Source organism: Hypanus sabinus, chromosome 13, assembly GCF_030144855.1.
Source record: "Hypanus sabinus isolate sHypSab1 chromosome 13, sHypSab1.hap1, whole genome shotgun sequence".
Lineage (NCBI taxonomy): Eukaryota > Metazoa > Chordata > Chondrichthyes > Myliobatiformes > Dasyatidae > Hypanus > Hypanus sabinus.
Genome location: NC_082718.1, coordinates 71,526,048 through 71,552,117, shown reverse-complemented (window position 1 = coordinate 71,552,117; position 26,070 = coordinate 71,526,048). Strand labels below are relative to the sequence as shown.

Here is a 26,070-nt window from a genome sequence, read left to right as displayed (position 1 = left end):
TGTCTTTGCCTTCCACTTGCTTTCTTCCCTTCAAACTTTCCCATAATTACCATGCATTCTAACTCCTCTTTCCTAATCACATGTCCAATGAAGTTACATCGCCTTTTCATGATCACATACATTATTTCTCTTTTTATGCTTGCTCTGTTCATGACATCCTCATTAGATATTTTTTCGTCCATGATATTCTTTGCATCCTCCTCAAAAACCACATTTCTGCTGCTTCAATTCGTTTCCTCATGTTACTAGATATTGTCCAACATTCTGAACCATATAACATAACTGGATAAACGTTTCAGTACTCTGAGGCGGGTTGTCATGCCTAGTTTAGTGTTGGTCAGTATATTCTTCATTCTTGTAAAGGTATTGCCATAAAGGCTATTGAATCCAATTCTGATCATTAGATCTATTTGTCTTTTTAACCACTTTCCTTGCTCTGTCTCCTTTTGCAGGTATGTTATTATAATGTCAATATGAAACCTTGATATGAAACCAATTATTCCCACTTTAACCTCTGACCCAGCCATATAACTCACTGATTTTATCCTCTTCTCCCAGTATTCACATGGTTATGCAGTCATCCAGAGAATATTACCTTTCTGGTCTGCTTTTTTCTGATGTAGTCTTTGGGATGCATTCCTTTCTCAAGTAAACAAAAAAAAATGGCTCCTTTTTTGCCATCCCTTTACTTCCATCTGAACTAACAGTGAGGGTGGGGTACATGATGGCCTCTCCCCGGACATAATGAATTCCCTCTGCTGCCCACACTATCCTGGCGCTCAACGACCAGAGGTCACAGAGGAGATGAAAGTGTGTGATTGGTGGATTGGTGAAGGTGAGCTGGGCTGAGTCATGAGCCTGCGGAAGGGAGTGTATTTCAGTGAATGACAGCGAGCAGACGGGAGGTCGGCATGGAGTGGGAAGGTTGGAACCTGTAGGCTGTTGGGAGAGTGAGGCTGGGGATGGAGGGGGCTTGAGGGAAAGCGCGTTAAAAAAAACTTCATGTAATTAAGTCATCACGGCAGTCCAGCCGCTTAAAGAGAACCCCAAATTCATATCTGCGGTTGTAAATTATGTACGTTTCCTCCCATTACATTTCTCTACAAAGCCCCCTCCCCAGAATTCACTAAAACTGGTGTAGTGAGCCTTTCCAGAGCTCGGACAAGGAGCCCAGATGGATCCTATATTCTATGTGTAGAGGAACTGCGGGGGCCTCTGGCTCCTCCAGAGGTGTGTTGACATGCTCATGGTCATGTCTCCATGCCAGGGGCACGGCAGCAGAATCCTCCAAATCTTGGTGGGTCAGCTTAAGGCAATTCACCAAAATATGGTCAGGTTTACCCCCCACCCCCGCCCCGCCCATCTATAGTAAAAGTCTTTTCTCTCCGTTCTGAGACACGGAATAGGCCATTGTAAGGAAGCTTAAGGAGATTTTGGTGTGTGTCTTGGTGGACGAAAACAAACAAGATGGAATGTCGGTCAATAGGAACCCAAGAGTGCTGTACACCACAATGGGAGGTAGGAATAGGTGAAGAGGAATTGAATTTACTGAGGAGGGTGGAAAGCTCTTAAGAGACCAGCCAGGCAGTTGTGATGTCAGGAATAAAACCACCTGGCATTCATAATGGCTGCCTGTACACCAACTCAGCCACGGATATCACCAATGCTGGCTGGTAACCTCTAGCCATATGGTAGTATGGTCCACCACGGTAAGGAAGTGTGTGAAACCACAGGGGTGGGAGAGGACCAAGTCCATATTGACATGGTCAAACTGTCACTCCGAGAACTCAGAAGTGTCAATGGCACCCGAACATGACAGCTGATTTTCGCTTACTGGCACGCACCACAGGCTGTGCTGCTATTATGCACACCCTTCCTAAGGACTTTAGAAACATAAAAAACCTACAGCACAATACAGGCCCTTTGGCCCAAAAAGCTGTGCTGAGCATGTCCCTACCTTAGAAAGTACTTAAAGTTACCCATAACCCTCTACTTGTCCAAGCTCCTTTTTTCTAAACTATTATTTACTTATTTATTATTATTTTTATCTTTTTTTCTTTTGTATTTGTAGAGTTTGTTTTTTTTGCATATTGGTTGTTTGTCGGTATTTGAGTACAGTTTTTCATTGATTCTATTACATTTCTTTGTTCTACTGTGTATGCCTGCAAGAAAATGAATTTTGTGATAGTCTATTTGGAATGTACTTTGATACTGAACTTACTTTGAACTTTGACTCTGGACATGGAATCCTGATTTCTACAGCAGAGCAAAACTTTGACTCCCCATTAGTAAGAAAGGAGGTAGTAGTCTTACAGCTTTGGGTGAAGCATTTTACACGGTTGAAAAATTGTAGAATAACAGTCGTGGTATTTCTGTTGAAGCTTGTTTCTGGCTCCCTGTCACTTGGAAAGATTGAGTTCCAGGAACCTAAATAATTTTTTTTGTGCAATTAAAATAGTCTGTTTGCTTTGATTGGCCTTGACAATTACTGCAGGAGATAAATGGCACGGTGCAGAATTAAATTAAATTAGATTGCATGGAAATTGAATTTCCCTGCTCTAGGATGACAATTAATGAAATGACTTTTCTTGGATCATTGGGCATGACTTTGAGCTGTTTGCTAGACTATTGTGACTCAGAAGAAGCTCACGAGGTCTAGCAAAAGATTTCAAGGTGCAATGCACCGAGTTCACAGAAATAACTGGCTTCTTTCCTCATTAAACCGAAGTGTGACATTGACAGGGGATGGTTTATTTGTGCTGCCATCCACTGAAACATCAGGTCCTCCCAGTGCAGAAGGGTGGCACTTTAGTTAGTGGTTAACAGTGCCAGGAGTCACCAATTGGGTTTCAATTCTTGCCTCTGTCAATTATTTGCCACATGGGTTTTCTCTTGGTGTTCCAGCTTCCTCCCGCATTCCAATGATGTACAGGTCAGGGTTAGTAAGATGTGGGTACGCATGAAGACACTGCAAGCTGCCCACCACAACCTTCACGGATTTGATCTGACACAAACAACGCATTGCACTGAAGGTGTACTGTACTCTACTGTACATACACATGACAAATTTAATCTTTACAAAACTAACAAGGGAGCAGGATTCCAACAAGTACCTCATGTTATATCAGCAGAGACATTCCAATCTGCTAATTAAATTTGCTGACGATACTACACTGATTGGCGGAATCTCAAACAATAACGAGGCAGCCTACAGAGAAGTCATCACCCTGACACAGTGGTGTCAAGAAAACAACCTCTCCCTCAATGTTGCAAAAACAAAGGAGCTGGTTGTGGATTACAGGAGGAATGGAGATGGACTAACTTCTATAGACAAAAATGCATCTTGGACTGAGAGGGTAAACAGCTTCAAGTTCCTCAGCATAAACATCACCAAGGACCTCATGTGGTCTGTACCTACTAGCTGTGTGGTGAAAAAGGCACAACAGTGCCTCTTTCACCTCAGACTGTTGAAGAAATTTGGTATGGCCCCCACATCCTAAGTACAGGGGCACAGGTGAGAGCATCTTGACAGGCTGCATCACCGTCTGGTATGAGAACTGTATTTAGCTCAATTGCAGGACTCTGCAGAGTGATGCCTAACGCATCTGTAGATGTGAACTTCCCACTATTCAGGACACTTACTAAGACAGGTGTGTCAAAAAGGCCCGAAGGATCATTGGGGACCTGAGTCACCCCAACCACAAACTGTTTCAGCTGTTACCATCCAGGAAACAGTACCACAGCATAAAAGCCAGGACCAACAGGCTCCGAGACAGCTTCTTCCACCAGGCCATCAGGCTGATTAATTCACACTGACACAATTGTATTTCTATGTTATATTTGACTGTCCTGTTGTACATACTATTTATTATAAATTACTATAAATTGCACATTGCAGATTTTTACTTCTCATGTGTATGAAGGATGTAAGTAATAAAGTCAATTCAATTCAGTTCAAAGGTGTATCTTTAGATGTAAACTCCTTTGGGATATCAAGGTAAAGATGATATAACCATGCACATCTTGGCTTCCTTAAAAAAGTGCCCAGATATTCAAGTTCAAAATATTCACCTAACCACTTCTCTCTGTGTAAAAAAAAACTACCTCTGACATCTGCCCTAAATGTTCTTCCATTCACCTTAAAAGGATGACCTGGTTTAAGCCTGGTTCTCAGCACCCTGAGAAAAAGGTGCTGGCTGCCTACTCTATCTAAGCTTCTTAAAATCTTATACACCTATTAAGTCATCGCCCTTTTGTTCTAAAGAGAAAAGCTCCAGAACACTTAAAAGTGTTCTCTAATCCAGGTGTATTACCTAGTTCTAAATCCAGTGTGGCTTCTCCTCTGCTCAGCCTGTCCACACACAGTGCTCTGCAACAGTCTAAGGCACATATACAATACAGTATATAGCTAGGGTGCCTAAGACTCTGCATAGTACTGTATTTATCAATGTGGAGCGGAGAGCCAGTTAGTAAACCTGGAGCAGGATCAGGTGAGGATGAAGTGCCTGTCATGGGAGGGGTGTGGGACGGGTGGCAGAGAAACAGTGCAAGATGCTGGGCAGAGTTGGTTCAGGGGCAGACACACCCAGCCCTGAGAGTGCAAAGTCATTTGTTTTATTGATTAGTGTAGAAAGGACCTCTGGTCCTTGCCGCTCCCTACCCTCCTTCTTCCCCTTTTCCCAACCATGATTCACCTCTCTCTGCCCCCTTCCCATTCTCAGTCTACAACAGTATCAGAATCAGGTTTATCATCACTCACATATGTCATAATTGTTTCTTTTTGTGACAACAGTACAATACAATATATAAAATTACTACAGTGCTGTGCAAAAGTCTTAGGCTCCCTTGTTGTATATATGTGCCTCAGACTCTTGCGCAGTACTGTACGTGTGAGAAATTCTTCCTGGACACACTTAATAAATTCTGCCCCATCTAAACCTTTTGAATTAAGGAGGTGCCAATCAATATTAGGGAATATAAAACATGTTTTCTAACCTTGTATGTTTAATTGCTCCTGTAGGACGATCACTGCTGAGTCGTTGTGCTGTGCTTGATTTCAGGTTAAAACTCTGAACCTGTCTGAAGGAGAGCAGCTCTCCATCCTTGGGCTGGAAGGTGGCAGCTGGATCGTTCTGGCCAACCAGGTGCTGCTAGTTGAAGGTCAGGTGATCCGAAGCCCGACCAATACCATTTCAGTGCATTTCCGTTCATTCCAGTATGGAGGCATTGGATCGTTTCGGCTTCACTATCAGAGTAAGCAGTGGGCATGGCATTGGAAAACTGGGAACAAAGACAGTGGTGTTCATATTTGTAGTTCCTGTGAAGTGACTATAAGAGGGAGACAAGTAGGACTGTATTTTAATTATCAGACACATCAGGGATGCAGGTATCTAACTAGTGCATAAGCACCCTTTAAAAGCTGGATCATATACTGTGTGAGGTGTCTTCACAATCTTACAGCCAAACTAATATCACTCCAGGTTGAATTTCATCTGCCCTCTGACTGCAGAGTTTACTTTGCTACTTCACGTCCCAGCTATTTCTCTCTGAGCTTACTGCATATTAAAGTTCGTGTGATTTGCATACTGTGAAGGTGTATACTTTTTTTTCAATTGTGAGTAGCGAGAATGGACCAAAACCTGTGGTGGGTCCAGACTTGGCACATAACAGCACCTTCTTCTATTCCAAAGTGCAAACATTCAACACAACACTCTGTGCATTGAAAGGAACTTCAATTCCACAAATGAACTGAGGAGCTAAACCCATCGAGAGTCGTGGAGACAGAGACTGCAGCTGCTGCAGTCTGGAGCAACGCTGTCAGGCAGGATCTGTGGAGAGAAATAGGCAGTCAGCATTTCAGGCCAAAACCCTTCAGCATTATGGAAAGCAATGGAGGTGAAATAAATCCAAAGTCCAAAAGGAGAAATATTGAAGATGTTGGAAATCTGAAATAAACTGTAGAATCTGGAATCTGTGGAGAATGGAACTGTGTTAATATTTCAGGCCAATGATAAAGTCAAGAGTGAGAAAAGACGTTCAGGTGCAAAACACATACAAAATGCTGAAGCAGCTCATCAAGTCAGGCAGCATCCATGGAGGGAAATTAACAGGACTGATGAAGGGCCTTAGCTATTTATTCCCCTGCATAGACTCTGCCTGACTTACTGAGTTTCACCAGCATTCTGTCTGTGTGCTGATCAAGATTTCCAGCATCTGCAGAATCTCTTGTAGAGATAAGTAATAATTAAACAATCCACGTGTTGGTGCATGGCCAAGTGGTTAAGGCATTGGTCTAGTGATCTGAAGGTCGCTAGTTCGAGCCTCAGCTAAGGTAGTGTGTTGTGTCCTTGAGCAAGGCACTTAACCACACATTGCTCTGCGATGATACTGGTGCCATGCTGTATTGGCCCTTGCCCTTCCCTTGGACAACATCAGTGGCGTGGAGAGGGGAAACTTGCAGCATGGGCAACTGCTGGTCTCCCATACAACCTTGCCCTGGCCTGCACCCTGGAACCTTTCCAAGGTGCAAATCCGTGGACTCTCAACACTTATGGATGGCTATAAATAATCTGGAGTCAGTTTAGTCGTCTTCTCATCTCTTCGTCCTTTCAAATCTGCCTGCATTCCATGAATAAGTGAGAAAATACAGATGCGAGAAACTTGAAATCCAGTAGTTGTTGGAAAAGCTCAGCAGGTCAGTCAGCAATCGTCGGGGGTGGGGGGTGGGGGGAGATCTGGCCATTGACGCTGCCTGACCTACTGTATATCTGCATCAATTTCTGTTGTTACGTCTGAGTAATCTATTGTCTGAGAGCAGCACTCACAAAATCCTCATGGAATGCAGCAGGTCAGGCAACATCTATGGAGAGGAATAAAAAAGATTTTTTAAATGTTATTATGTTAGAATGCACACCTGTACAGCACGTGTTTAAATATAATTCTGTTGAGCATGGTGGATCGGTTTTGATAAGATGAGTTCTCCTCTACAACACAATAAGGTAACAATGAGTCATAGGAAAATGCAGCAGAAAGAGACAGACCCTTCACCTTACTGACTATCAGTCACACAGGTTGTCTTTGAAATGAACAGTAATTCAATATTCTGGATTGAAAATTGAAAATTTATTGCAGTTCTTAGCCGCTTTTACTTTTATGTCAGACACTAACATTTAAAATAGAAAGGTGCAAATCTGCATCTAGTTCATATGTCTCCATTTTTTTAGGGATCTTTAAAAATAAATTCTCAGAACTTTTGGTTGACTGAATGTACATGACTGCTTAGGGAATGATACATGGATGAACACACTTTCAATCCTATTATAAATTCCATTATCTGCTTACAGCCTCTCACTGCTTTATATACAGAATTCTTGACACAAGTATAATCCTGATGCAGGCTGGATATTTCTTCAGATTCCAGTCATACAAGCTTAGGGTCAATCCTCTGAACCACTCCAAATACTATAGGAATGTATTGAAAATAATATATAGATCAGTTACAGCTATGTGCAGAAAAGGCAGATGGAGTTTAATTCGAGCTCCTGTAAGCTGTTGCACTTAAGGAGGTCTAATGTTAAGACGTTGGTGGAGATATGTCTATCAAAAGAGTTGCAAAGCACTCCTTTCTGCTAGCCTGTAGGTCACCGTTGGGCGAAGTCAGGGTCATATGAAGCCATGGGAGCAGGTGGTGGATGGTCGTATGAGCATATCACAAGTCCAGGTTATATGACCAGTGGCATCAGGCAGACAATCTCTGGAGAGTATTTATAATGGGTGGAGTCACCTATCTTGTAAAGACACTGCCCAAAAGGTGGCAAACCACCTCTGTAGAAAAATTTGCCAAGAAAAATCAAGGCCGTGGAATGATCACCCATGTCATATGACATAGCGCAAAATTATGTCACATAACACAGCACATAATGATGATGTCGTATGACACAGCACAAAATGATGATGTCATATGGCACAGCATAAAGCGATGATATCATATAACAGCACATAATGATGATATCATACGACACAGTACAAAAAGAGTATGTCATACAACATGGCATAAAATAATGATGTCATATGACACAGCACATAATGGTGATGATGAATGTCAGGAGGATATATATAGTTAAAGGCTTGGGACCTTAACAACATTAATGTAAAGAAGGATCTTGTGATCCAAGTCCATAACATTTGAAAGTAACTATGCATGTAGACAGGGTAGTCATGGCCTGCCTGCTTACTTTCATTGATCAACATGATAGTGTCATGTTGACACTATCTAAAACTTTGGTTAAGCTGAACCAGAAGTATCGTATGAAATTCTGGTTGCCCATTACAGGAAGACTGTGGAGGATTTGGAAAAGCTGTATTTGAGGCTTTCCCGTGTGCTCTCTGGATTACAGTATGTGTGTAATAAGAATTGTTTTCTCTGGTGTCTGAGGTTGAGGGGAGACCTGATAGAAATTAATAAAATTATAAGTGGCATCGATAGGGTAGACAGTCTCTGGATAGGAATGTCAGATAGCAGAGTTCATGCATTAAGTTGAGAGAGGGATAGTTTAAAAGAGATGTGCGGGTGAGTGACTGGAACAAACTGCCAGAGTTAGCGGTGGAAGCTGATACGACATGGTGTTTAAGAAGCCACTAGACAGACATGTGAATCTGCGAGGAATGGAGGAATATGCATCATGTACAGGTAGAAGAATTTGGATTGTGGTTAATGCAGACATCATGGGCCAAAGGCCTGCTCCCTGCTGCACTGTTCTGTGTTCTATTTGTAAGGCTTCCAATCATGGAAATAAGGAAGCAAAAGTTGTACTTTGATGTTTTAATCAGTTACCATCTACATCAAACAATGAAAATGGTATGACAGGCATCAAACAGTAAAGAAGGCTCTGAGAACCTTCCATTTAAAGCATGTGGGAAAGTTTAAACCAGGCAAATAAATCTCCCCGGACAATGCAGTAGCTGGAGGATAGTTTATCCATTAATATTGTGTATAAGATAAAGTGATTTTCAGCAGGGTGGTCTCTAAGCTGGACTGACGAGCAAATTACCAAATTGTCCTCATTCTAGCTGGCTATAGTAGTGATAGCACAGTTGTGTAGAGATTAGATGATGCTCCTTCAGTGCCAGTCACTTACACTGTCCTCTGTAAGGAGTTTGTAAGTTCTCCCTGTGACCATGTGCCTTTCCTTCAGTTTCCACCCACATTCCAAAAGCCATACAGGGTTAGTAGGTTAATTGGTCACATGGTGCAACTGGGTCGCACAGGCTCTTGGGTGGAAGGACCCGTTACCGTACTGTATCTCTGTCTTTAAAAAGGTGACTACATTATTCAGACTAATTCTACTTCAATGCAAAAGAAAAACAAAATGCCAGAGGACTCAGTGGTCAGGCAGTGGTGAGAAATGGACAGTTGATGCTCAAGTCAAGACCTTTCATCTAGATTCCTCCAGTGTTTTTCAGCATCTGCAGTCTCTTGTGTCTCTCTCTTAATTCTACTCCAAGCAGACTGAAAGTATTTGAAGGCATATTGGACTATATTATTTTTCACCTGGGTGGTTGGTTGAGTCATGAATTAAGAGAAAATGCCTTTCATAACCTCAGGAAATCCCAAATTGCTCTGCAAATGAAGTGTTGTTCATGTATAGACACTGCTGTAATGCAGACTATACTACTAGCAATTTGCAATCTGTTTACTCCCAGACACTGCAATGTGATCATGAATCATCCTGACAGAAAGACAAATATTAGCTGGGATGTTAAAGGAATTCTCCAGCCCTTCTCTCCTTGGGGTTGTGCCATGGAAACTTTGGCAGCCATCTGGGAGATTAGATCTCACAGTTGCTGTTTGGGAATGTATGGAAAAATGTGCAACCCCTGATTTAGGGAAAATGAGAGACCCGGCTTTCTGGGCAGGGATGTGGCCCACATATGAGGCTTAAACAAAATGAATCATGCAGATGCTGGAAACCATGAGCAATACACACTCAAAATTCAGCAAGTCAGGTGAGTAAACAGTCAATGTTTCGACCCTTCAATAGGACAGCAAAGGAAGGGGGCAGAAGCCAGAATATGAAGGTGAGGGAGGGGAAGGAGTGCAAGCTGGCAAGTGACGGGTGGAACTAGGTGAGAGGGAAGAGGGGTGAGTGGGAAAGGGATGGATGGGTGAAATAAGAAACTGAGAGGGTATAGCTGGAAAATGTAAAGGGCTGAAGAAGAAGAAGGCCTCTGATAGAAGAGAACAGTGGGCCATGGTGCAGGGGGAACTAGATAGAGGTGATGGGCTGGTGCTGGTGATAGAGTAGCCAGAGAGCAAAGAGAAAAAGTAGTGGGGGATGGGGAGAGAATTACCAGAAATTTAAGAAATAGATGTTCCTACCATCAATTTGGAGGCTACTAAGATGGAATATGAGGTGCTGCTCTTTCAGCCTGAGTTTGGCCTTGGACTGACATGTCAGAATGGGAAATTAAATTGAAATACGTAACTATGAGAGATCCTGCCACTTGCCATGAACAGAGTGCAGGCTCTCAATGAAGTGGCTCCCCAAAGGCCAGCTTTGTTTTTTATCTGTATTGAGAAGCCCTTGGGTCCCAACTACAACATCAGGCCGTTGACTGTCAGCAAGATGAGAAAAGGTAACGTTAGTCCATCTGAAGAGGGTAGATCTCTGCAGCTAAAGTTATTGGAGGATTTTTAGAACACTACAGCACTGGAACAGAGAATTTGGTCCACAAGTTTGTGTCAAACTGATTAAATTAGGAATCGGATTAACCGACTGCATGGTAGTACTCCAACACTGCTAGGCAGATTCAATGTGCAGCTGTCACTCTCTATTAATGACAGATGAAATAGTCCCAACTTAGAAAGGCTGAATGCTTCTATCAGGGCTGGGAATGACTGGCTCATTGGCCTTTAGCTATCATCACCATCATCATGTGCTGTATCTATGCCACCATCATTATGTGCCTGTCTATGAGATCATCATCATCTGCAAAGTCTATGACATCATCATTATGTGCCATGTCCATGATGTGAGCAATCATGGTCTTTCCATGACCATGATTGTTTTTGGCAAATTTTCTACAGAGGTAATTTGGCCATTGCCTTCTTCTGGGCAGTGTCTTCACAAGGTAGGTGACCCCAGCCATTATCAATACTCTTCAAATATTGTCTGCCTGGTGTCTCAGTGGTCACATGACCAGAACTTGTGATTTGCACCTGCTTCTCTACGACCATCAGCCATGGCTTCATGTGACCCTGATTGGGGGAGGGGGGTCTACACCTTGCCCACGGTGACCTGCAGGCCAGCGGAGGGAAGGAGCACCTTATACCTACTTTAATAAAGGCATACCTCCACTTCACCACCCAACTTATAAACCAGTAAAATTCTTACTAATAAGGAAGGCTCATTTGGACCAATATTTGGAGCTTTGTTTGAATGTAGCCTTTAACTCTACAGCAGATTCAGCTTGGTCTAAGATGCAGTGTGTAACCCTATATTAAAACATTTCTTTAATGTTCATAATTGACACTTGTTCACCAAGGAAAGCATCCAAACTGGATGCATCATGTCTTGGTAGAGCAATTTCTCTGCACCTGACCCACAGAGAGTTTCAAACCTATCTCAGCACATCACAGAAGTCAGCCTCCCCTCATCTCCAATGACTCTGTCTATACCTCTCACTGCCTCAGTAAAGCAGCCAGCGTAATCAAAGCCCCCATCCATCCCATTCTGCCTTCTCCCCTCTCCCATCCAGCAGAAGATACAAAAGCCTGAAAGCACGTACCACCACGTTGAAGGACAGCTGTTATCAAACTCTTGGATGATAAGATGGACATGGCCTCAGAATCTACCTCATTATGATTTTACACTTTCTTGTCTACCTGCATTGTGCTCTCTCTGTAGCTATTACACTTTATTCTACATTGTTATTGGTTGACCTTGCTCTACCTCAGTGCTCTGTGTAATGATCTGATCTGTATGAACACTATGAAAAGCAAGCTTTTCATTGTATCTTGGCACACGTGACAATGATGAACCAACATCAATACTCTCTGGGCACCAACCTCCTCCTTCGTTTATTCATAGAGAATAGATATAAGATTTTGCTGTAACTCCTATCATTTTCTCCCACAGTTTTCATGCTGAGTTGTAACTTTCCACGGCGACCCAATTATGGAGATGTGTCCGTGTTGGATTTGCATGCCGATGGTACTGCACACTTCCGCTGTAACCCTGGTTACCAGCTCCAGGGGCCAGACACACTGACCTGTATGAATGCGTCACAGCCACACTGGAACACCAAGGAGCCAAGCTGTCAAGGTAAACTTCAGAAAGCAATGCATTTTACCAAAGGGAGAAACTGTATTAAACTATGTCTCCTAGAAACCATAGCAATCTTAAGTACAAGAGATTCTGCAGATGCTGGAAATCCAGAGAGATGCTGTAGGAACACTACAGATCAGTCAGCATCTATGGAGAGGAATAAAGAGTCAATGTTTCAGCCCAAGACCCTGTCCTGCAGATGGGTCTCAGCCCAAAACATTCACCCAATTCCTTCAGCATTTTGGGTGTGACTCACAATCTGAATATCTCATTTACAGCTTCCCATCTAACTTGAGAATCCATAAAATATAGTTCCAAATATTTCAATATATAGACTTCCTAACGATTGGGAGAAACCAATCAAGTGCTTACCAAACTAAGTAATAATGAATGGAGAAAGTGATAACCCATTCTCAGCCTGTGACCAATTATCAAACTGACTACCCGTTCTCGGCCTGTTTCACTGTGACCAACTACCATTTCGCTGAACACCTATGCTCTGTCCACCAGAGAAAGCAGTATCTCCGAGTGGCCACACGTCCCATTCCCATTCTGATATGTCTATCCATGACTTCCTCTACTGTCAAGATGAAGCCACACTCAGATTGGAGGAACAACACCTTATATTCCGTCTGGGTAGCCTCCAACCTGATGGCATGAACATTGATTTCTCTAACTTCCGTTAATGCCCCTCCTCCCCTTCTTACCCCATCCCTTATTTATTTATTCATTCATTCATTTATTTTATTTATTATTTTCCCCCTTTTTTCTTTCTCTCTCTATTCCTCTCACAATCACTCCTTGCCTGCTCACCATCTCCCTCTGGTGCTCCCCTCCCCCTTTCTTTCTCCCTAGGTCTCCCATCCCATGATCCACTCCCTTCTCCAGCTCTGTATCCCTTTTGCCAATCACCTTTCCGGCTCTCAGCTTCATCCCACCTATCATCATCTTCATCTTCTCTTATCATTTTGCATTTCCCCCTCCCCCTCCCCCTCCCACTTTCAAATCTCTTACTATCTCTTCTTTCAGTTGGTCTTGACAAAAGGTCTCAGCCTGAAACGTCGACTGTACTTCTTCCTATAGATGCTGCCTGGCCTGCTGCGTTCCACCAGCGTTTTGTGTGTGTTACCAAACTGTTAGCCCATTCTCAGCCTGTGACCAAGTATCAAACTAACAACCTGTTCTCGGCCTGTTTCACTGTAACCAAGTACCAAGCTGTCAGTCCGTTCTTGGCCTGTTTCACTGTGACCAAGTACCAAACTGTCAGCCTGTTCTTGGTCTGTGCCCAATTAGCAAACTGTCAGCCCGTTCTCGGCCCGTGCCCAATTATCAGACTGTCAGCCCATTCTTGGCCTGTGATGAAGTACAAAACTGACAGCCCGTTCTTGGCCTGTTTCACTGTGACCAGGTATCAAACTGTCAGACCGTTCTTGGCCTGTTTCACTGTGACCAACTACCAAACTGCCAGCCCATTCTCGGCCTGTGACCAAGTGCCAAACTGTCAGCCCATTCTCAGCCTGTGCCCAATTAGCAAACTGTCAGCCCGTTCTCGGCCTGTGCCCAATTATCAGACTGTCAGCCCATTCTCGGCCTGTGCCCAAGTATCAGACTATCAGCCCATTCTCAGCCTTTGAGGAAGTACAAAACTGTCAGACCGTTCTCGGTCTGTTTCACTGTGACCAATTACCAAACTGCCAGCCCATTCTCAGCCTGTGACCAAGTATCAAACTGACAGCCCATTCTCGGCCTGTGACCAAGTATCAAACTGACAGCCCATTCTCGGCCTGTGACCAAGTATCAAACTGACAGCCCGTTCTTGGCCTGTTTCACTGTGACCAATTACCAAACTGCCAGCCCATTCTCGGCTTGTGACCAAGTATCAAACTGACAGCCCATTCTCAGCCTGTTTCACTGTGACTAAGTACCAAACTTTCTGTGATATAGCGCAGAATAAGCAGTTGAGGCCCTATGAGCCGTGTTGACCAGCAACCCCTGATGTAATCCTAATGGAGGCCTTCCCATCCTCCTTTAGCCATGGAATTATTTCATTTACCAAGGAGTCCATGGACCCCAGGTTGAGAAATCCTGCCCTTACCTAATAATAGGACAATTTACAATGACCGATTAACCTACTAACCAGTATATTTTTGGAGTGTGGGGAGCAGTTGGGGAAAACCCATGCAATCCACAGGAAGGTGTACAGACTGCTGACAGATGATGTCAGATTTGAGCTTTGAATTCCACTTTCTGAGCTGTAATGGTGCTGTGCTAACTGCTGTGTTACTTTGGTGCACTGTACTCTGTGAAGGAAGATCACCTTGTTGACAGGAGTGGAGCTCCAAGAGTGAGCTCCTTGGGGACTTCAAGAGAAAACCTTAGATTCTGTGTTACTTTAGGAAAGTGCAGATTTAGGAAAGGAAAGGTACGTTGCATCCGGAATTCTTCCAGTTAGCAGATGACTTACTCCCACGACGCTCGGTCATAGGCAAGTTACATCAGTGGTTTGCCATTGCCTTCTGCCAGATGAGTTTTTCAAAGAGATTACCAGCTCTTAACCCAGCACAGAAAGTGTGCAGGGGAGCCGGCTGGATCCGAACTCCCGCCCCGCAGTCCAGTGCTGATGCCACTACCCCACCAGCTGGGTCTGCAGATTTAGATGAGTGATTGAAAATGTGGATTCAGCTCACCTGAGGCACTAGTGTGAGAGTTCTACTTCTATGGTAGACCATGAGACCAAGGAGCAGAATTAGGCCATTCACCCCATCGAGCCTACTCTGCCATTCCTGGATTCATACTCTGCCATTCATCATGGCTGATCCTGGATCCCACTCACCCCCATACACCTGCCTTCTCACTATATCCTTTGATGCCCTGATTGATCAGGAACCAATCAACTTCCGCTTTAAATATACTCGCAAACTTGGCCTCCACTGCTGTCTGTGGCAGACCATTCCACAGGTTTACTACTCTCTGGCTAAAAAAAATTCATCCTTACCTCTGTTCTAAAGGACCACCCCTCGAGTTTGAGGCTGTGCCCTCTAGGATTGGATACACCCACCATAGGAAACATCCCCTCCACAACCACCCTACTTAGTCCTGTCTACATTCGGCAGTTTTCAATGAGATCCCCACCCCCACATTCTTCTAGATTCCAGTGAGTACAGGCCCAAAGCTGACAAACATTCTTCATATGTTAACCCCTTCATTCCTGGAATCGTCTTTGTGAACCCCCTCTGGACTCTCCCCAATGACAACACATTTTTTCTGAGAGATAGGGCGCCAAACTGTTGACAATGCTCAAGTGCAACCTGACTAGTGTCTTATAAAGCCTCGGCATTATCTCCTTGTTTTTAAATTCTATTCCCCTTGAAGTAAATGCCAACATTGCGTTTGCCTTCTTTACCACAGACTCAACCTGTAAATTAACCTTCTGGGAGTCTTGCATGAGGACCTCTAAGTCCCTCTACACCTCTGATGTTTGAATTTTCTCCCCATTTAATCTGCACTATTGTTCCTTTTACCAAAATGCGTTATCATACATCTCCCAACACTGTATTCCATCTGCCACTTTTTTGCGCATTCTTGCAATTTGTCTGTCCTGCTGCAATCACATTGCTTCCTCAGCACTACCAACCCCTCCACCTATCTTCATATCATCCGCAAACTTTGCCACAAAGCCATCAATTCTATTGACAAACAATGTGAAAAGTAGCGGTCCCAATATGGACCCCTGAGGAACGCCACGAGTCACTGGTAGCCAGCCAGAAAAGGCCCATTTTATTCCCACGTGCTGCCTCCTGTCTGTTAGCCATTCCTCTATCCATGTCAGTATCTTTCCTGTAACGCCATAGGATTTTATCTTGTTAAGCAGCCTCATGTATGGCCTTCTGAAAATCCAGGTGAGTAACATCCACTAATTCTCCTTTGTCCACCCTGCTTGTGATTTCCTTGAAGAACTCCAACAGATTTGTCAGGCATGACTCCCCTTCACAAAAACCATGCTGAGTTTGACTTATTAGTCTCCTTGTACCCTGAAACCTCATCCTTAATAATAGACTCCGACACTTTCCCAACCATTGAGGTTAGGCTAATTGGCCTATAATTTCTTTTTTTTGCCTCCCTCCCTTCTTAAAGAGTAGAGTGACATTTGAAATCTTCCAGTCCTCTAGGACCATGCCAGAATCAAGTGATTCTTGAAAGATCATGACCAATGCATCTTTTATCTCTTCAGCAACCTCTTTCAGGTCTCTGGAATGTAAACCAACTGGTCCACGTGGCTTATCCACCCTGAGATCTTTGAGTTGGCCTAGCACTTTTTCCTTTGTAATAGCAATGGCACTCATTCCTGCTCCCCAACACACACAAACATCTGGCACACTGCTCGTGTCTTCCACAGTGAAGACAGATGTAAGGTAACCATTCAGTTCATATGCCATTTCTCTGTCCCACCAGTATTACTTTCCAGTGGTCCAGTATCAACTCTCACCTCTCTTTTACTCTTTATATAACTGAGAAAACTTATAATATCCTGCTTTAAATTAATGGCTAATCCGCCCTCATATTGGCTAGTTTGCACTGATGTTTCATCTTTTCCCATCTTGTGACTTTTTTAGTTGTGTTTTGTTGCATTTTAAAAGATTCCCATCATCCAATTTCCAAGTGAGCCAGGCAGCATCTAGGAAAATAATGCAGTTTCAGGCTAAAACCCTTCGGCAGGACTGGAGTAGATTTAAAAAGCGGAGGTAGAAGAGGGCAAAACACAAGGTGATAGGTGAAACCTGGAGGGGGAGGGATGAACTAAAGAGTTGGAAAGTTGATTGGTGAAAGAGGCAGAAGGCCATGGAAGAAAGAAAAGCAGGAAGGAGCACTGGGGGAGGCAATGGCAGGCAAGGAGATAAGGTGAGAGAGGGTAAAGGGGATGGGAAATGGTGAAGTGGAGGAGGTGGGGGGCATTACCGGAAATTGATATTTATGCCACTGGGAGATCCGCTTTTTCCAGTGGACAGAGCGCAGGAGCTCGATGAAGCCGTCTCCCAATCTATGTCATTTCTCACCGATATACAGGAGGCCACATCAGGAGCACAGAAAAGTGGCCACCCATTTTAATTCCACTTCCCATTCCCATTCTGATATCCATGACCTCCTCCTCTGTTGGAATGCGGGACGAGGCCATACTTGGGTTGGAGGAACAAGACCTCATATTCCGTTTGGGTAGCCTCTAACCTGATGGCATAAACATTGATTTCTCAAACTTCTGGTAATGCCCCCACCCCAGCCTCTTCACCATTTGCCATCTCCTTATCCTTCTCTCACCTCATCTCCTTGCCCACCGATCACCTCCCTCTGGTGCTCCTTCCCCCTTTTATTTCTTCTATGGCCTTCTGTCTCTTTCACCAATCAGCTTCCCAGCTCTTTACTTCATCCTTCCTCCCCAAGGTTTCATCTATCAGTTTGTGCTTCTCTCTCCCTGCCCCCCACCTTTTAAATCTACTCCCCAGCTTTTTTTCCCCATTCCTGCCAAAGGGTTTCAGCCTGAAATGTCGGCTGTACTTTTTTCCATAGATGCTGCCTGGCCTGCTGAGTTCCTCCAGCACTTTGTTTGTGTTGCTTAAATTTCCAGCATCTGCAGACTTTCCATTATTTGTCATCCATCTTCCCACTTACTTTTGCTACCTTATATGCTCTTTTCTTCGCTTTTATGGAGTCCTTAACTTCCTTTGTTGGCCACAGTTGTCTACCCCTTGCCATTTGAGAATGTATTCTTCTGTGGGACATATCTATCCTGTACATTATGAACTATTCCCAGAAATTTCAGCCATCTCTGGTCTGCCACCATCCCAGCCGGTATCCTCCTCCAATTCACCTGGGCAAGCTCCCCTCTCATACCTCTGTAATTCCCTTTATTCCATTGGGAGCACTTTATTTGGAAGGGTTAATAAATCAGCTCTGGTCACTGGATTGTTTCACCACATTGCAAAATATTATAGGCTGTGAATGTGCAGAAGTAATATTCGCTTTGTTTGATTTTGTAAAATAAGCAATAGAGAACTGGAAGTGCTGTATACTTCCTCCCCATGTTTAAATCTGGCGACTTCAACATCCTGCTCACTGTCACATGCCTTATACCTTCATTAAAAGTGCATCAATCTTTATAGAGTCATAGAGAATTGTGCCCAGAAAGAGGTCCTTTGGCCCATCTCATTCTCGCCAACCCAATCCCATCTGAACGGGCAATTAATCCATTTACACTACTGCACTATCTTTTGCTCTCTTTTCCTCTACTTATTTTACACAAAGACTATACCCCTCCAAGCCCCCATCCATGTCTTATCCAAACTTCTCTTAAATGTTACAAATGAACTATTTCCACTGGCATCTTGTCCACACTCACACCACCCTCCAAGTGAAGGAGTTTCCCCCTCAGATTCCCCTTAAGTATTTCACCTAAACCTATGACCTCTAGGTCTCATCCAACCTAAAGGGAAAAGCCTGCTTGCATTTATCCTCTCTTTAATTGAGATACAGTGTGGATTAGGTGGGGAGGGGAGATGGACAGGGGGGAGGAGAGATGGAGAGTGGAGAGGTGGGAGGAGAGATGGAGAGTGGAGAGGAGGGATGGAGAAGTGGGGAGGAGAGATAGAGAGGTGAGAGGAAAGATGGAGAGGTGGGGAGGGGAAATGGAGAGATGGAAAGGTGAGGAGGAGAGATGGAGAGGTGGGGAGGAAAGGTGGAAAGGTAGGGAGGTGAGATGGAGAAATGGAGAGGTGGCGAGGAGAGATGGAGAGTGGAGAGGAGAGATGGAGAAGTTAGGAGGTGAGATGGAGAAATGGAAAGGTGGGGAGGAGAGATGGAGTAGTGGAGGAAGCTATTGAAGTGAGAAACAAGATGGAGAGGCGGAGGTAGGTGAGAATGTTAACGGACTCCCTAAATAACATGCACTTTCCTGTTCCTTCTTTAGCCCTCTGTGGTGGTACAATATCAAATGCTACCATTGGAAGAGTATTGTCTCCCAATTATCCCGCAAACTACAGCAACAACTTAACCTGCACTTGGATAATCGAAGGCACCAAGGGGCAGAAATTCCATATGCACTTTGAAAAGATCTCCCTTGCTGGAAAAGAAGACAGGTAAGAGTGAGTGTAAGACCATTGTTCATTATCAATCTTGTTCAAGTTGTTGTTGCTGTGATCATTATCAACTTGCACACATTGCCCAACATTCCACTGAGTGTTGACACCATCAGTGGTCAGGCATTTTAAAGGAGACATCCTCTCAAATAGATAAAATTCCCAATATTTACATCAATGCTAAGACCAAGGGTGTGGCCGTTATCTCCTTGCTGTACACAAAGTCCACTCTGTGACCTAGGCCGAGACCCTTCGTCATGAAACATTGATTGTTTATTCCTTTCCGTAGATGCTGCCTAACCTGCTGAATTTCTCCAGCAATCTGTGTTACTCTGGAATTCAGGAAATCTGCATTCCTCTCTTGTCTTTATCATGTTACAAAGGTGCCTACTTATCATGAATGCTAAATGGCCTTGAGAATAATTTTCTTGGAGGCATTAACACAAAAATAAAGAAATACAATAGAATTTATGAAAAACTATTCGTAAATAAAGACAAATAGTGCAAATACTGTAAAAAATTCTGATAACATCAGTGCTGTAAGGGGAATTACAGATGCATGCGAGAGGAGCTGGCCAAAGTTGATTGGAAGGGAACACTAGTAGGGATGACGGCACAGCAGCAACGGCTGGAGTTTCTGGGAGCAATTCGAAAGACTCAGGATGGATACATCCCAAAGAAGAAGAGATATTCTAAAGTCAGGATGACACATCCATGGCTGAAAAGGGAAGTCAAAGCCAACATAAGAGCCAAAGAAAGGGCATATAATAAAGCAAAAATTAGGGGATTGGAATCTTATAAAAACCAACAGAAGGCAACTAAAAATACCATAAGGAGCGAAAAGATGAAATATGAAGTTAAGTTAACCAATAATATCAAATAGGATACTAAGTTTTTTTCCAGATATATTCAGAATAAAAGAGGGGTGAGAATAGATTTTGGACCACTGGAAAATGACGCTGGAGAGGTAGCAATCGGGGACAAGGAAATAGCGGATGTACTGAATAAGTATGTTAGACCGTAAGACATAGGAGCAGAATTGGCCCATCAAGTCTGCTCCACCATTCAATTATGGCTGATTCTTTCTCCCCGCCTTAGCCCCACTCCCCAGCCTTCTCCCCGTAACCTCTGACGCAGTGTCCAATCAGGAACCTATCAAGCTCTGCCTTAAGTACACTCAATGACCTGGCCTCCACAGCTGCTCATGGTAACAAATTCCACAAATTCACCACCCTCTGGCTGAAGAAATTTCTCTGCATCTCTGCTTTAAATGGATACCGCTCTATCCTGAGGCTATGCCCTCTTGACCTAGACTCCCCCACCATGGGAAACATACTTTCTACATCTACACTGTCCAAGCCTATCAACATTCAAAAGATTTCAATGAGATCCCCCCTCATTCTTCTAAATTCCAGCGAGTACAGACCCAGAGCTATCAAATGCTCCTTGTATGATAACCCTTTCATTCCCACAATCATCTTTGTTAACCTCCTCCTTGTGAAAACCAGAATTCTGCATCAGTCTTCATTGTATAAGACACTAGCAATACATTGGAAGTTTGAGAGTGTCAGGAGACAGAAATCAGTGTAGTTGCTATAACTAGGGAGAAGGTGCTTGGGAAACTGAAAGGTCTGAAGGTAGATAAGTCTCCTGGACCAGATGAATTGTGGATGCATTAGTAACAATCTTTCAAGACTCACTAGATTCTGGAATGGTTCCAGAAGACTGGAAAATTGCAAATGTCACTCCAGTCTTCAAGATGGGAGAGAGGCAGAAGAAAGGAAACTATAGGCCAGTTACTCTGACCTCAGTGGTTGGGAAGATGTTGAAGTCAATTGTTAAGGATGATGTTTTGGAGTACCTGCAGGCATATGATAAAATAGCTCAAAGTCAGCATGATTTTCTGAAGGGAAAATCTTGACTGATGAGCCTGTTGGAATTCTTTGAAGAAATAACAAGCAGCATAAACAAAGATATTTGACTTTCTGACTGGGAGACCTCAGTCAGTCCGGATCAGAGGCAGCATCTCCAACACCATCACACTGAACACGGGGGCCTCCCAGGGCTGTGTGCTCAGTTCACTGCAGTTTACTCTGCTGCAATACATCATCAAGTTTGCCGATGATATGACCATGGTGGGTCTCATCAGCAAGAACGACGAGTCAGCATACAGAGAGCAGGTGCAGTGGCTAATGGACTGGTGCAGAGCCAACAACCTGTCTCTGAATGTGAGCAAAACAAAAGAGATGCTTGTTGTCTTCAGGAAGGCACTGAGCGACCACTCCCCGCTGAACATCGATGGCTCCTCGGTAGAGATCGTTAAGAGCACCAAATTTTTTGGTGTTCACCTGGCAGAGAATCTCAGCTAGTCCCTCAACACCAGCTCCATAGCAAAGAAAGCCCAGCAGCATCTCTACTTTCCGCAAAGCCTGAGGAAAGTCCATCTCCCACCCCCCACCCCCCCCACCATTCTCATCACATTCTACAGGGGTTGTATTGAGAGCATCCTTGTTCTTGGATTTTAAGAATGCCTTTGATAAGATGCCACAAACGAAGAAGCTTAACAAGCTAAGAGGCCATGGCATTACAGGAAAGATACTAGCGTGGATAAAGCAGAGGCTGATTGGCAGAATTGGAATGAAGGGAGCCTTTTCTGGTTGGCTACCAGTAACCAGTGGTGTTCAACAGGGATCATTGTTGGGACTGCTTCTTTTTACATTATATGTTAATGCTTTGGATGATGGAACTGATGGCTTTGTTGCAAAGTTTGCAGATGGTACAAAGATGGGTAGAGGGGCAGATAGTTTTGAGGAAGTAGGGATACTGCAGAGGGACTTACACAAATAAGAAGAATAGACAAAGACATGGCAGATGGAATATCGGGTCGGGAAATGCATGTACTTTGGTAGGAGGAATAAAAGTGTAGACTATTTTCTAAATGGAAAGAAAGTTCAAAAATCCAAAGTGCAAGGGGATTTTGGAGTGCTTGTGCAAGATTCCCTGAAGGTTAACTTGCAGGTTGAGTCAGTGGTCAGGAAAGCAAATGCAATGTTAGCAATCATTTTGAGAGGACTAGAATATAAAAGCAAGAATATAATATTGAAGCTTTTTATTGAAGCACTGGTAAGGCCTCATTTGGAATAATGTGAGCTGTTCTGGGCTCCTTATCTAACGTTGCTGACATTGGAGAGAGCTCGGAGGAGGTTCACAAGAATGATTCCAGGAATGACAAAGTAATCATATATTGTTATTGAAGACTCTGGGCCAGTACTCACTGGAATTCAGAAGAATATTCGGGGGTGGGGGTAGGGTGGGATCTCATTGAAACCTATTGAATGTTGAAAGGCCTCAAAAGAGTGGATGTGGAGGAGATGTTTTCTAGGGATGTCTATTTTGAAAGGAGATGAGGAAGAATTACTTTAGCCAGAGAGTGGTGAATCTGTGGAATTTATTGCCACAGCCAGCTGTGGAGACCAAGTCATTGGGTATATTTAAGGCAGAAATTGATAGATTCTTGATTAGTCAAGGCATGAAGGGATAGGGGGAGAAAGCCTGATGGTAGCAGCCCTCTGCCCAATGTTAAACATTTATTGAAATAGCAGAGTTTGATCCTCCTTGTAACAAAGAAGGTTTGGAGGAGAGTTCAAGTCTCGTCATGAATAGTTTAGATCATCTAAGTAGAAAGAAGCTGTTCCCATTGGTTTGAGGACCAAGTTTAAAATGATGACCAAAAGGATACAAGGGGAGCTCACTGCCCATAAGTACTGTGGAAATATTAAGTACACCTCTATCAAATCTCTTCTTCCAGGGAAACCAATCCCAGCTTGTTTAGACTAACTTCCTGGCTGAAATCTCTCATACCCTGAACCACTCTTGCAAATTGCTCCTGCGCCTTCTGCAGTACTCTGACATTGTTCCTAAAGTGTAATGACCAGAACTTGTCCACCTTGGTCCCCATGGTCTTGTCTACGATGCCCCTGATCTTCTAATCTGATCGCAATTACCCAAGAGGTATCTTCACTCAGACAAGGCTTGCTCCTTCCAGCAAACGCTTGTACTGTTATAAATAACAAAACTAAGTAAGCAATGCCTGATTAATAGTCAGTGCAAGTAACCCAATGTCAAAAATTAGTATTCAATTTACTGTACCTCAGTGATTTCCTTGGCTGGTATCTGCCACTAAAGCACATACATACTGTTCTATATGCTAAGAGACAGAGTATGAAGTGTAACAGAGCATAATTACTTGTTAATATACCTACCAGTCAGAGAGATTTTCCTTCTGAAAATCCTTCTATCTAAGTAATATATTGTAGTTAAGTAGTTGTGAAATGATGCATATGACAAATGTAAAATTAGTCAAGGGGATATGAATATTTTATAGCAAAGGGGATTATCTGCCCCACTGTGCATTCCTGTTTCATTCTATACAACTTTCCCTCAGACCAAACTAAATGGGATAACAAACTCTGGATAACAAAAGAAGGCTTTCTCAGAAAAGTAACATTTGTCTACAATCCCAGACATTAAGAAGATGAAATACTTCAAATAATTAAAATAAATTTAAATAATTTTGAAATTATGCATTCATTTAAAATCACACTCAACTTTTCGGAGTTAAGTAAGAACATAATTATGGACTAAAATAAAGTATTAAAAAACACAAACCACCTTCCTTATATGAAATTTGGGAACCCTTTACAAATGAGTAGGGTCATGTAAGATGTTAGTCAAGTCAAGTCACTTTTTATTGTTATTTCGACCATAACTGCTGGTACAGTATACAGTAAAAATGAGACAATGTTTTTCAGGACCATGGTGCTACATGAAACAGTACAAAAACTACACTGAACTATGTAAAAACAACACAGAAAAAAAAACATTACACTAGACTGCAAACCTACCCAGGACTGCATAAAGTGCACAAAAGTGTAGGCATTACAATGAATAATAAACAATAAACAAGACAATAGGCATGGTAGAGGGCAGTAAGTTGGTGTTAGTCCAGTCTCTGGGTATTGAGGAGTCTGGTGGCTTGGGGGAAGAAACTGTTACATAGTCTGGTCATGAGAACCGGAATGCTTCAATGCCTTTTCCCAGATGGCAGGAAGGAGAAGAGTTTGTATGAGGGGTGCGTGGGTCCTTCATAATGCTGTTCGCTTTGCTGATGCAGTGTGTAGTGTAAATGTCTGTAATGGTGGGAAGAGAGACACCAATGATCTTCTCAGCTGACCTCACTATCCGCTGCAGGGTTTTGCGATCCAAAATGGTGCAATTTCCGAACCAGGCAGTGATGCAGCTCTCAATTTAACCCCTGTAGAATGTGATGAGAATGGGGGGTGGGAGATGGACTTTCCTCAGGCTTTGCAAAAAGTAAAGATGCTGCTGGGCTTTCATTGCTATGGAGCTGGTGTTGAGGGACCAGTTCAGAACCTCTGCCAGGTGAACACCAAAAAATTTGGTGCTCTTAACGATTTCTACCGAGGAGCCATCGATGTTCAGCGGGGAGCAGTCACTCTGTGCCTTCCTGAAGACAACAAGCATCTCTTTTGTTTCGTTCACGTTCAGAGACAGGTTGTTGGCTCTGCACCAGTAAATTAGCCTCTGCACCTCCTCTCTGTATGCTGACTTGTTGTTCTTGCTGATGAGACCCACCATGGTCGTGTCATCGGCGAACTTGATGATGTATTGCAGCAGAGTAAATAGCAGTGAACTGAGCACACAGCCCTGGGAGGCCCCCGTGCTCAGTGTGATGGTGTTGAAGATGCTGCCTCTGATCCGGACTGACTGAGGTCTCCCAGTCAGAAAGTCAAGTATCCAGTTGCAGAGGGAGGTGTTCTGGCCCAGTAGGCTCAGCTTTCCAGTCAGTTTCTGAGGTATGATTGTGTTGAACACTGAACTGAAGTCTATGAACAGCATTTGAACGTACGTGTCTTTTTAGTCCAGGTGGGTTAGGGCCAGGTGGAGAGTGTTGGCTATGGCATCGTCTGTTGACTCCGCAAACTGCAAAGGGTCCAGTGAGGTGGGCAGCAGGCTCTTGATGTGCCTCATGACGAGCCTCTCGAAACATTTCATGATGATGGATGTGAGTGCAGCGGGTCGGTAGTCATTGAGGCAGGACACTGAAGACTTCTTCGGCACGGGAACGATGGTGTCAACCTTGAAGGCACGTTGTAATGATGGCACTGCTCAGGGAGATGTTGAAGATGTCAGTGAGAACATCTGCTAGCTGGTCTGCACATCCTCTAGGCACTCTACCAAGAATATTGTCTGTTCCAGACATGTCAGATATGACATGTGTCAGCTTAGTTTTTTATTATTTGATTTATTTATTTGTATTTGGAGATAATGCATGGTAACAGGAGGTTCTAGACTAATGATCCCAGGCCACCCCATTACACCCATGTGACCAACTAACCTGTACATCTTTGGAATATGGAATGCCTCACTAAAGTCTAGAGCTGGAACATAAGGCCAGATGCTGGTATCAGGTCTCCAGTGTGTTCTGTACAACTGTGTTGCCACAGACAGAAGGCAGAGGACAAGACATGTTGCCACAGACAGAAGGCAGAGGACAAAACGTGTTGCCACAGACAGAAGGCAGAGGACAAAACATG

At 43.6% G+C, this 26,070-nt stretch overlaps 1 protein-coding gene across 1 annotated transcript in view; it reads left to right on the top strand.

Moving 5' to 3' along the window:
• Positions 1-26,070, top strand: part of LOC132403375 (seizure 6-like protein) — a 189,290-nt gene that overhangs the window by 36,233 nt on the left and 126,987 nt on the right. The window contains exons 5-7 of the mRNA XM_059986792.1: positions 5,061-5,253; positions 12,138-12,323; positions 19,285-19,453. Of these exons, the coding sequence (XP_059842775.1) occupies positions 5,061-5,253; positions 12,138-12,323; positions 19,285-19,453 (548 nt within the window). The remainder of the gene's footprint in view (positions 1-5,060; positions 5,254-12,137; positions 12,324-19,284; positions 19,454-26,070) is intronic.